At 48.1% G+C, this 11524-nt stretch overlaps 1 protein-coding gene across 1 annotated transcript in view; it reads left to right on the forward strand.

Moving 5' to 3' along the window:
• dnah6 (dynein, axonemal, heavy chain 6) overlaps window positions 1–11524 on the forward strand; it is a gene marked incomplete at both ends in the record, with an annotated part of 85445 nt that overhangs the window by 20078 nt on the left and 53843 nt on the right. The window contains 12 exons of the mRNA XM_080534682.1: window positions 69–236; window positions 614–762; window positions 3344–3451; window positions 3754–3880; window positions 4180–4392; window positions 4641–4862; window positions 6046–6168; window positions 7625–7807; window positions 8407–8550; window positions 10156–10377; window positions 10953–11100; window positions 11355–11512. Of these exons, the coding sequence (XP_080390808.1) occupies window positions 69–236; window positions 614–762; window positions 3344–3451; window positions 3754–3880; window positions 4180–4392; window positions 4641–4862; window positions 6046–6168; window positions 7625–7807; window positions 8407–8550; window positions 10156–10377; window positions 10953–11100; window positions 11355–11512 (1965 nt within the window). The remainder of the gene's footprint in view (window positions 1–68; window positions 237–613; window positions 763–3343; window positions 3452–3753; window positions 3881–4179; window positions 4393–4640; window positions 4863–6045; window positions 6169–7624; window positions 7808–8406; window positions 8551–10155; window positions 10378–10952; window positions 11101–11354; window positions 11513–11524) is intronic.

Below are 11524 nucleotides of genomic sequence, written 5' to 3' on the forward strand. Positions count from 1 at the left end.
CCCCGTACTGTGTGTGGTGTGTGTCTCTCTCTCTCTCTTACTCTGAACCATCTCTGTGTGTGTCGTAGCTGTCGCGCTTCATGTTCGAGGGCCGTGAGATCAAGCTGGTGATGACGTGTGCTGCCTTCATCACCATGAACCCAGGCTACGCCGGCAGGACCGAGCTGCCTGACAACCTCAAAGCCCTGTTCAGACCCATCGCCATGATGGTGCCCAACTACGCCCTCATCGCTGAGGTGTGTGTGCGTGTGTGGGTGCGTGCGTGCGTGCGTGCGTGCGTGCGTGCTTGTGCGTGTGTGTGTGTGTGGGTGTGTGCGTGTGTGACTGCATGTCTCTATGTATACTATCTATACAGTATGTTAGAAAGTGTGTGTGTGTGTGTGTGTGTGTGTTTGACCTCATGTCTCTCTGTGTGTATTCTTACAGTATGTTCGAAAGTGTGTGTGTTTGTCTCGTTCGTCTTGGTCAGCAGAATTCAGTGCTGACGCAGCTTATTATTACATATACAGTATGGATTATCTGATCATCAGCGGTGATTGAGTGCATTTAAAACTGTCCCCTCTGCCCTCCTCCCCTCTCTCCCCTCCCCTCCCCTCCCCTCCCCTCCCTATAGGTGATCCTGTATTCTGAGGGCTTTGAGTCCAGTAAGACCCTGGCCAGGAAGATGACCCAGATGTACAAGCTGTGCTCCGAGCAGCTCTCTCAGCAGGACCACTACGACTTCGGCATGAGGGCCGTCAAGTCTGTGCTCGTCATGGCCGGGTGAGCCGCTGTTCAATCAAAAACCGCCGTCCGGTAGAGAGCGAATGGGTGGGTGGGGGGGGGGGGGGCTCTCCTCTACTCTCCTCTGCTGTCAAGTGCTGTCATGACCACAAGTGCTGAGTGCTGTCAAGTGAGTGCTGGTCATGACCAGGTAGACTCCATCAAAAATAGATATCCCTAGGTATACAAGCATTAGGAAAAACAGCCACCTGACAGCTTAGCTCAGTCAAATCTGCGAACTTGTCCGAGAGAGGACGTAGCCTGCCTTCTCCTGGATGCTGAGCAGGCCTCTGGCCACCACAGACTGACTCAGAGAGAGAAAGTGAGAGAGGACGTAGCCGGCCTTCTCCTGGATGCTGAGCGGGCCTCTGGCCGCCACAGACTGACTCAGAGAGAGAAAGTGAGAGAGAGGGAGCTTTTTTGTTCTTGTGCTGGTCATGGCTGAGTAAGAAAACTCAATTAAAACATTACGAGTTAGGGGAAGAGCGTTGAGAACGCCATATCCTACCGGCAGTTGTGACTCACTGACTGACTATACCTAGGGTCATTTAATTCGTCATTATTCAAACAACGACTTCCTTCCTGAAATGACTAAGCTAAGTAAAAACTTTTCGAGGAATATACACCATTGGGCAGCACTCAAAAATTCTCTGAATTCGAAGACTGGGAATTAATAGTGAATGACCGATGGGGGTATTTATTTTCTACTCTTCTTCATTCATTACCTCATTTTGAGTCATACAGCGCATTGTCAGCACTGAGATGCTAAATGATGATTTTCCAGGTGTGTAGATCCCCTATCACCTTCTGCTTCTCAGAAACCTCTCTGTCTCTGGCTTCTATTGGCATAGTAAATCCACCTTAGTGTGCGTGTGGGTGGGTGTGTGTGTGTGTGAGTGTGCATGTCTGTGTGTGTGGGTGCGTGCGTATGAGAGAGAAAGAGCAAGTGTGTGTTTGTGTGTGAGAGAGAAAGTGTGTGTGTGTGTGTGTGTGTGTGTGTGTGTGTGTGTGTGTGTCTCTCTAGATTGATTCAGCCAAAGACAGCTGGGCCTCTCCATTATTATTGAATAAGTTGGTGAGTCAACGAGTCACCGGGGCATCATCATCCAACTTGATTAGTCACGACTGGGGAGGAGGGGGAAGAGAGGGGGAAGAGAGGGGGAGGGAGAGAGGGAAGGAGAGGGGGAAGGGGAGAGAGGGATGGGGAGAGAGGGATGGCATGAAGAGAGAGGTGGAGGATAGAGAGCGACACCACGGACAATTAGTAATGACTATGCAAACAGAGCTGTCTCCTAAAACTCTCAGGGTGTGTGTGTGTGTGTGTCTGTCTTTGTGTGTGTGGTCATGCATGTGCATCTTTGATGATTTAAGAGTGAAAGATACAGATTGTGTGTGTGTGTCCGTATTTAAATTGAAATAGTCAAATGTCGTTAGCGGATGTGAAACATTCCAGTGATATATATATATATATGGTAATGAGGTCAGTCTCTTGAGGGCACTGTAATTGTTTCATGATTCATTGTTTTCCTTGCCTCCCTCTGGGTCAGTTTAGCATCAGTACACATTTATATCCAGGGCTGTGTTAGTTTAGGAGGTATTACAGTTTTCAACAACAATATAGGCCTCGGCCTAAACCCATGTACGTACATTTGACATTTTTGGCATTTAGCAGACTGCATTATCCAAAATGACTTACAACAAATACATTTGTCAGTCATCATAGGAATTAGTAATGTATGCCATAACCAGGGCATTGGCAGTTACAATGCTAGAAGAATTATTATTATTATTTATTTATTTTCTCTATCTGGCAGTCACTCTATCTCTCTCACTGTAACTCTCTGTGTGTCTCTCTGCCTCTGTGTCTGTCTCTCTCTCTGCCTCTGTGAGTGTGTGTGTGTCCCTCTCTGCCTCTGTCACTCTGTGTCTCTCTGTGTGTCTGTCTCTCTGTCTCACCTGACATGTCACTCACACATTACATTTCACATTTCAACCACTCACCTCTCTGACCTCAGCTGGGCTTGAACCAGCAACCCCCAGATCTTGGGGTGAAGGTCTTAACCATTGAGCCATGACTTCTTCACACTGTTGCTTAGCCCCAGGTCATTTCACATAGTCGACTTGAAGGTTTGAGGAAACATATTAAAAATATAACAAATAAATAAAATAAATATACATGTTTTCTTTAATTTTGTTTTTGTTTTTAATTAGCACTTTTGACTAAAACTAGTAATGTAATATTTTGTTATTGATAATAGAGAAACTGTATTGGGGGGTAGTCAGGATGAGGAGGTCTTTAGGAGGGACAGTTAAGTTGTAGCCTGAAGAGATGGGTCTTCAATCTATGGCAGAAGACCGGTAGTGATTCTGCAGTCCTGACAGCAGTGGGCAGCTTGTTCCACCAGCGGGGTGCAGCCCAGGACAGTGAAAAGTCGTGACAGAGTAGCGTGACTGCTGCATCCACGTAGAGGCGGTGGTGACAGGTGGCCAACTAAGGTGGAAGAACGGAGTGACCGGGCAGGGAGAGAGAGAGAGAGGCAGGCAGGCACTTGCGTAATCATGTTTGTGTGTGTATCTCCAGGTCGCTGAAGAGAGAGAACCCCCACCTTAGTGAGGACGTGGTCCTGATCCGAGCTCTGAGAGACTCCAACCTGCCCAAGTTCCTCACTGATGACGCTGTGCTCTTTGGGTGAGAGAATACACAGCGTCTCTTCCACCGTTAATGCACTCTACATGTATTACATATGAGGAGAAAATGTCACTATTATACTTTAATGATGCCTTAACACTGTCAGTGTGTGTGTGTGTGTGTGTGTGTGTGTGTGTGATGTCTTCGAGTTAGCACCGTGGTCAAGTTCAAAGTATATTGTCACATGTACTGGGAAACAACATAGTGGGTGTCCTTGCATTTGTGGAGTGTGTGATTACTGTGTGTGTGTGTGTGTGTGTGTGTGTGTGTGTGTGTGACGTGTCCTTCTGGCTCCGTCCCAGTGGTATCCTCTCCGACCTGTTCCCGGGTGTGTCTATCCCGGAGCACGACTACGGCATCTTGGAGACCACCATCCTGGAGTCTCTCCTGGCCCGCAACCTGCAGCCGCTCCCCACCATGACCAACAAGGTACCTGGCTCATTTCTGTCAGGACTTTTCCATGTGTTTATGTAGCTGTACGCTTCGCATTATTGTTTTGCGGGCGATTCGTTTTTCGAATTCAAAGACAATGTGATTATTCAATATGGCAATATCATTCTGAATGGTAAAGCTTTTTTTTAGGAATTGCTTCAAATTCAAAGATTCAGTGATCAGAATATCCTCCTTGGCATAACCCCTCTCTCTCTCTCTTTCTCTCTCTCTCTCCCTCCTCTCTTCCTCTCCTCCCTCCTCTCTCTCTATCTCTCCCCCCCCCCCCCTCCCACCAGGTCATCCAGCTGTACGAGACCATGATCGTGCGCCATGGCGTGATGTTGGTGGGTCCCACGGGCGGAGGGAAGACCACGGTGTACACGGTCCTCTCTGACACCCTGGAGGTCCTCTACAGGGCCGGCCTCCACAAAGACAACCCCTTCTACCTGCCGGTCAAGACCACGGTCCTCAACCCCAAGTCTGTCACCATGGGGGAGCTCTATGGAGAGGTCTGCCTGTCTGCCTGTCTGCCTGCCTGCCTGCCTGTCTGCCTGTCTGCCTGTCTGTCTGTCTGTCTGCCTGTCTGTCTGTCTGTCTGTCTATCTGCCTGCCTGTCTGTCTGTCTGTCTGTCTGTCTGTCTGTGTGTGTCTCTTTCTCTCTCTCTGCCTCTCTCTCTCTTTCTTTCTCTCTCTCTGTGAGCGCTTTATACACGTCCACCTCTTAAATTCCTAAACCACGACCTCTCACCCCTGTTAGGTCAACCCCCTGACTCTGGAGTGGGTCGACGGCCTGATGGCGCTCAGCGTCCGCGCGGCGTGCAACGACACCAGCGACGACCACAAGTGGATCGTGAGCGACGGGCCGGTGGACGCCCTGTGGATCGAGAACATGAACACGGTGCTGGACGACAACAAGATGCTGTGTCTGGCCAACAGCGAGAGGATCAAGCTCAGTCCCTCCATCCACATGTTGTTTGAGGTGAGAGAGAGAGAGAGGGGGGTGGGTTGGGGGGGCATTCATCATTTATTTTCCTCTGTGGCTCAGCCTCTGTTGGTAGAGCGTGGTGCTAACAACGCTTAGGGTTTGTGTTCGATTCCGACTAGGACCATATATACTGAAAAATGTATGCACTCACTGCAACGTCAATTTGTTTTGATAAAAGCCTCAGCTAAGTAGTATATATTATTACCGGTATCATTATTATATCATCATTCATTTCATTCATCCGCTCGGCAACAAATGTCACTGTTGTTTTCCACCGGGATCCAGGAAAACAAACAAAATATACAAGTGACCTCCTAAAAGTTCAAAGGGCAAAGGTCAAGGGGATAGATGGAGATTAACAAGGCTTGGATAGATGACGCTGTACAAGTAGTCACAACTACCTTCCTTCTCTTATCTTATCTCATATGGGCCTGAATCTCTAAATTCTTTCCTACATTCCTCACATCCACTAACTATATACAGTTTAGTACAGGCTCACAGGGTCCACCTACTGAGCGTTGACGTTCCTTCTTCTAGCAGTGTAACTGCCAATGGCCCCTGGTCCTAGCATAGATGTGTTTTTCTTATGATGACTGATGGATAGATGATTCACTTACTTAGACAAATGTGTTTCTTGTAAGCCGCTGTGGGCTTCTGCTAAATCTAAAGAATGTAAATGTGAATCTTCAGTAAGCAGCTCCAGGGTGTAGAAAGCTAAAAGGACAGAGCTGTCTAGTCATCAGATATAGTCCAGAGGGAAATACCTTGATGTTTATTTCACTCTCATACTCCGGAGAATAAACCCAGTGAGGATGGCCCAAGCCTGAGATTGTGTTGGACTGGTCCCAGTCACTATCACTACCTTCCCATTGGCCAAAAGGCCAAGGTTATACTAGGCCAGAAAGGGATACGGACAGGTCAGGGGGAGTGTCTGTTACAGGGGAACTCTTTCTCTCTCTCTCTGTCTCTCTCTCTCTCTCTCTCTCTCTCTCTCTCTCTCTCTCTCTCTCTCTCTCTCTCTCTCTCTCTCTCTCTCTCTCTCTCTCTCTGCCATGGTTGTGTCTGATGCAGGCAACCTGTCCCTGAGGGTTTTCTAGTCTCCAGACAGGTGAAAAGGTGATAGTGATGCGTGCCTTCTTCCTGTGTGTGTGTGTGTGTGTCTCTGTGTGTCTATCAGGTCGAGGATTTGTCGGTGGCTTCCCCCGCCACGGTGAGCCGTTGTGGGATGGTGTACATCGACTCGGAGGAGCTCAAGTGGATGCCCTACGTTCAGACCTGGGTCACCGGCCTGGCCGACAAGGTCCGTCTCCACGTCTGTTCCATCTCCATCATCCCGTCAGCTATGTTCTCCATCGAGATTAACTCGATCACTTTATTGTCCGTAAAACGGTTACGTAACGGACATTTTGTTCTCTGTGCATATGCTGCTGTGTCTTTCGGTGCAGATGTTGGCTAGCCCCCCGGGGGCTCACTGTGGAGTAGGCCTCCATCCCTCCTCCCCCCTCTCTCTCTCTGTCCCCCCCCCCCCCTCTCTCTTTCTCTCTGCTACAGTATATCCTCATGGATAGCTGACTCCATACCTCCCCCCTTCTCTCTCTCTCTCCCCCCCGCCCCTCCCTCTCTCTCTGCCCCCCCGCCCCCCTCCCACACACACACACACACACACACACACACACACACACACACCCTCTCTCTCTCTCTCTCTCTCTGGAGAGATGATAGAGAATATAGTCAACTTAAGCCTAGGGGTGCTCGGGAAACAATCTCTGTCAGCAGTCCTCCAACATCATAAACATCATGGAGATACAACCCCATCAAAGACTCACAGTGTTGTGTACCGCATCGCCCATAAGCCTCGCAGGTTCATATTCCATCATGATAGTGGGAGCCTTTGAACTTTCCCTTTGTCATGAGGAATTTCCTGTTTAAATGGCTATGACCGGTCGCGCTCTTGGGTTGTTGTTGTTGAAGTAGTTGTTGCTGACACAGGCTGTACTGTGGCTGGGTTACTTTTTCACCTGGCCTGTCAGAATCCAATCAGAATCACAATCAAGATTATTGTTCCATCCCATTATAGAAGTGTAAGAGAGTGAAATTATTTGGCGTCGGTTCCTCGACAGAAAATGGCAATAGTAAAAAAAACTACTAAAAACAATAAGACGAGACAATAGAATTGCATAATAATAGCAATATAATAGCAATAATAAATAATAGAAATAATAATAATAATGAGTATAGCGCTGAGGTTAGCAGTAGATGACCACAGGTAAGGCATAAGATACACAGTATATGTAGGGATGAGATGAAGTCAGATATATACAACCTAGTAGTTGTATGTAGTAGATGATGTAGGGTTGGTAAAATGTAAAATTACCATTTATTCAACAGTTGTTATAGACATATTGCGGGTAGTGTGTTTGGTCCTTCAATACAGGAATCACACCCACAATTCAGCTCTGTCTCATTCCTCATATCTGTTAGGCATGTCGCTGATACAGACTAGAACTGTTGTGACTCAGACTGTAGCTGTAGCTGTTCTCATTCAGACTGTAGCTGTAGCTGTTGTCATTCAGACTGTAGCTGTTGTGACTCAGACTGTAGCTGTTCTCATTCAGACTGTAGCTGTTCTGACTCAGACTATATATTTCTTTAGGGTTCTCTTCCCTGTTGTCGGTGTCCGAGGTTGTGTTGTATTGTAGCTACTTTTTTGTGTGTGTTTTATCTGACGACGGCAGCCTCTACTGTCTTTATTCCAGCTGCCGGAGGGTGTGCGTGAGTACCTGCTGGAGCTGTTTGTCAAGTACGTAGAGAAGGGCCTCCAGTTCGTGTGGAAGCGCTGTGTCCAGGCCATGGGCCAGGTGGACATCAGCAAGGTCACTACCCTCTGCTGCCTGCTGGAGGCGCTGCTGCTGGCCAAGGGAGGACCCAACCTCAACATGGTAACATGTTAAAATGATAAACCAGACCGTGACCACACATCGACCACTCTTTTAAAGGGGCAATCTGGGATTCAAACGAAGAGATCTGAGGGAAACGGCTAAGGGACGGGGCTGGAGGAATGTATCCACTTTCAAATGCATAGACAGAGCTGTGGATGCGCTAATGTTGAGGGTTCTAATGGGGTAAAACAGTTGAACTAAGCTCATAGGAATCAATGTATGTGTTATACTGTATACCATCCATTTAAAAGTCCACAAATGTATGTAATATTAATCTCAGATTTCCCTTTTAGTTAGTGTCAGATCGACACTAGTCCAAAACACACACCCTCCTGACATGAAGATGGTGACATTGACCAGACCTCATAACAGTCAACCACACATCTACTCCACACATCAACCTCATAGACGTGACCTCAACCCAACCTCGACCGCACATGGACCACACATCCAACCCAACTAGTCTAGACTAGACAACCTAAAACACAGCTTACATTATCTACAATTATCCACCGACTTGCTGTCTACACATCGATCAAAATCAAACCGCTCGCAACACACACTCTCTGTCCTCTTCTGTCCCTGTGTGTGTGTTACAGGAGGCCAAGCAGCTGAACAGTGTGCTGTGTCAGACCTTTGTGTTCTGCTACCTGTGGTCCGTGGGGGGCAACCTGACTGACAGCCACTGGGACGCCTTCGACAGCTTCGTCAGGCAGCAGTTTGAGGACAACAACGACGCCAAGGTAGGGCGGAGGACGTCAGCGCCGCGGCCCGTCGACCATGTCACCATAGCACCACAGAAACACACACTCACACACTCCCTCATGTGCGCACACACACACACACACACACACACACTCTCTCTCACACACACACATACCCATCCACCATATCTGCACATGAGATTGAGAGGACCTCACAGTGCTTCCACTCTTTTATTGACCACTCCTGCATATATCCAATATTCTGACCTCTATCCACTCAGCTCAGATGTATCAATTTAAACCCCCCAGAGTTGTTCAGAGTTGTTCAGAGTTGTTCAGAGCCTCATCCAGCACCCTGGGCACATAAGCTATAGACTTCATCCATATTAGTGAAGGTCAAATCCATTTCCTTTGCACTAGCGCTAACATTAGCATGCCGCGCGGTGTGAGTGATACTATTCTGTTCACTTAGCCGGCTAGATATTCCACTGCTGGCGCTGGCAACAGGCCTAAGTAGAGTCAAACTAATCGCTTTGAGCCTTCTATAAAAATCAAACCAAATCCTGAGTGTATCCTGACTCTGTTATTGAATGCCAAGGCCGCCGGTAGCTATGGGCTCACGTCTTGCCCACCCAATAAAAAGTGAATGATTCTTTTTTTTTAGCTTCTTCAGAATTGTTGATATTCCTGCGGTGCGTTTGAATGTTTGATCTCATATTTGCGTCTGGCACCCCCAAGGTGTTGGTTCTGGGTCTGGCGCCGGGCCTGTCGACTGCTTTAGTATCGATCTAGATGTCTTGTGCAGAAAATGCTGGAAGGATACTAGAAAGGGAACCTTGTATCACCCCGTATGATAATTATTTAGTTCAAATACGGTTTCAACTCTGAGAGACTGGAGGTGGATAGTAGATACAGGAGATGAATACAGTCATACTGTATTTGGCAGGAGGAGGAGATGCCAACTCGGTGGTTTCCATCTTTCATGTCACCCAATATGAACTAATGAACTATGCTCTCCTCATCTAGAACTTTCCACCGGCGTGTGCGCGAGTGTGTGTGTGTGTGTGTGTGTGTGTGTGTGTGTGTGTGTGTGTGTTGAGTCACTGCAGTTCTGTGTGTTTGTTTACTGTAAGGTTGAATGAGTGCTAACCCGCAGCTGTGGGGCTAGAGGGCACGTCCTAACACACACACACACACACACACACACACACACACACACACACACACACACACACACACACACACACACACACTGCAGGAGTGAGAACACCAATACACTAATGTGAAAACAACAACCAAAGCAGATCAGTGGGTTAGTTGGAACCAGTTGCCATACCAACACCATCACTGACCTGACATCCTACAAACCAAACTCAATCCAGACTCCAGACATGGCAGTTTATATGAGCATAATGATGGTGAAAATACCTTCACCTCAGCTCACCAATGATTTAATGCAATAAAAGGCAATGATAAGCAGATATATGTGCATAGTATTGTCAGCCTGTGTGTGTTTTAATGTGGTGTGTGTGTCTGTGTCGTGTGTGTCTGTGTCGTTTGTGTCTCCGTGTGTGTCTGTGTGTGTCTGTGTCTGTGTCTGTGTCTGTGTCTGTGTGTGTGTGTGTGTGTGTCGTGTGTGTGTAGCTGCCCAGCTCGGGGGACCTGTGGAGTGTGTATATGGACTTCAACAACCGCCGCCTGGAGCCGTGGGAGAAGATCATCCCGGCCTTCAAGTACGACAGGGAGCTCCCCTTCTTTGAGATGCTGGTCCCCACCACCGACACGGTCCGCTACGGCTACCTGATGGAGAAGCTGCTCTCCGTGCGACACTCCGTCCTCTTCACCGGGATCACCGGCGTCGGGAAGGTACGGCCGTGAGCGCACACATACACACACACACACAGACGTAGCAGAGGGTGATTTGATTGGGGGAAATTCAAGCGTCACAGCAGCTCAGATCACAAAACAACAAGAACCAAATAAAGCGACAATAGGCTGAATAATAGGCTAAAATACAAATACGAAATAAAAAGATAGACCAATAGACGCTTGGGACCTTAGAATCACGCCCTCGTTGTGAGGTATATACCCCCTCATACCACAAAGGTGTTCTCTCTTGGTATAGGGGTTTACTCCTGTCGCACCCAGGAGAGGTTGAAACCAATTACACACACACAAATGTGTGCACATACGATGACTGCCTGGCTGCCATACATGTACGTACAATGGACTGGGTTCCGTAAAATATGAGGTTTTCCAATCAATCAATAGTCGAGTGTGGCCAGGCACTGATTTCATTCCCTGCCGCGATATTCACTGATTATCACAGTATGGCCCACCTCGCCATAATGGACGATTCACTTATGATTAACCCTTTAGGTCATCTGTCTCTCTATCTCTCTCTCTCTTTCTCTCTCTGTCTCTCTCTCTCTGTGTGTCAGTCTGTGGTGGCCAGAGGCCTGCTCAACAGCATCCAGGAGAAGGCAGGCTACGTCCCTGTCTACATCAACTTCTCTGCCCAGACCTCCTCCGCTCGGACACAGGAGATCATCGAGTCCAAGCTGGAGAAGAAGAGGAAGAACATCCTGGGTGAGAGAGAGAGAGAGAGAGAGAGAGAGAGAGAAAGAGAGAAAGAACCTTTTTTTAAATTATCATAATCCATCCATCCATCATCCATCCCCTAATCCACCCCTTCCTCTCTCCATCCCTCCCTCAGAGAGAATTTTTTATTTTTTTTTCATAATCCATCCATCCATCATCCATCCCCTGATCCACCCCTTCCTCTCTCCATCCCTCCGCTCCCTTTTCACCCCCTCACTCCCCTCTCCTCCCTCCCTGTCTAGGTGCTCCTGGGAACAAGAAGATAGTGGTGTTCGTGGACGACCTGAACATGCCCAAGCAGGACACGTACGGCTCCCAGCCGCCCATCGAGCTGCTCCGGCAGTTCCAGGACTTCCACGGCTTCTACGACAGGGACAAGTTCTTCTGGAAGGAGATCCAGGTACTGTTCATA

The sequence above is a fragment of the Nansenia antarctica genome (genome assembly GCF_963989245.1).
Source record: "Nansenia antarctica genome assembly, chromosome: 6".
NCBI lineage: Eukaryota > Metazoa > Chordata > Actinopteri > Argentiniformes > Microstomatidae > Nansenia > Nansenia antarctica.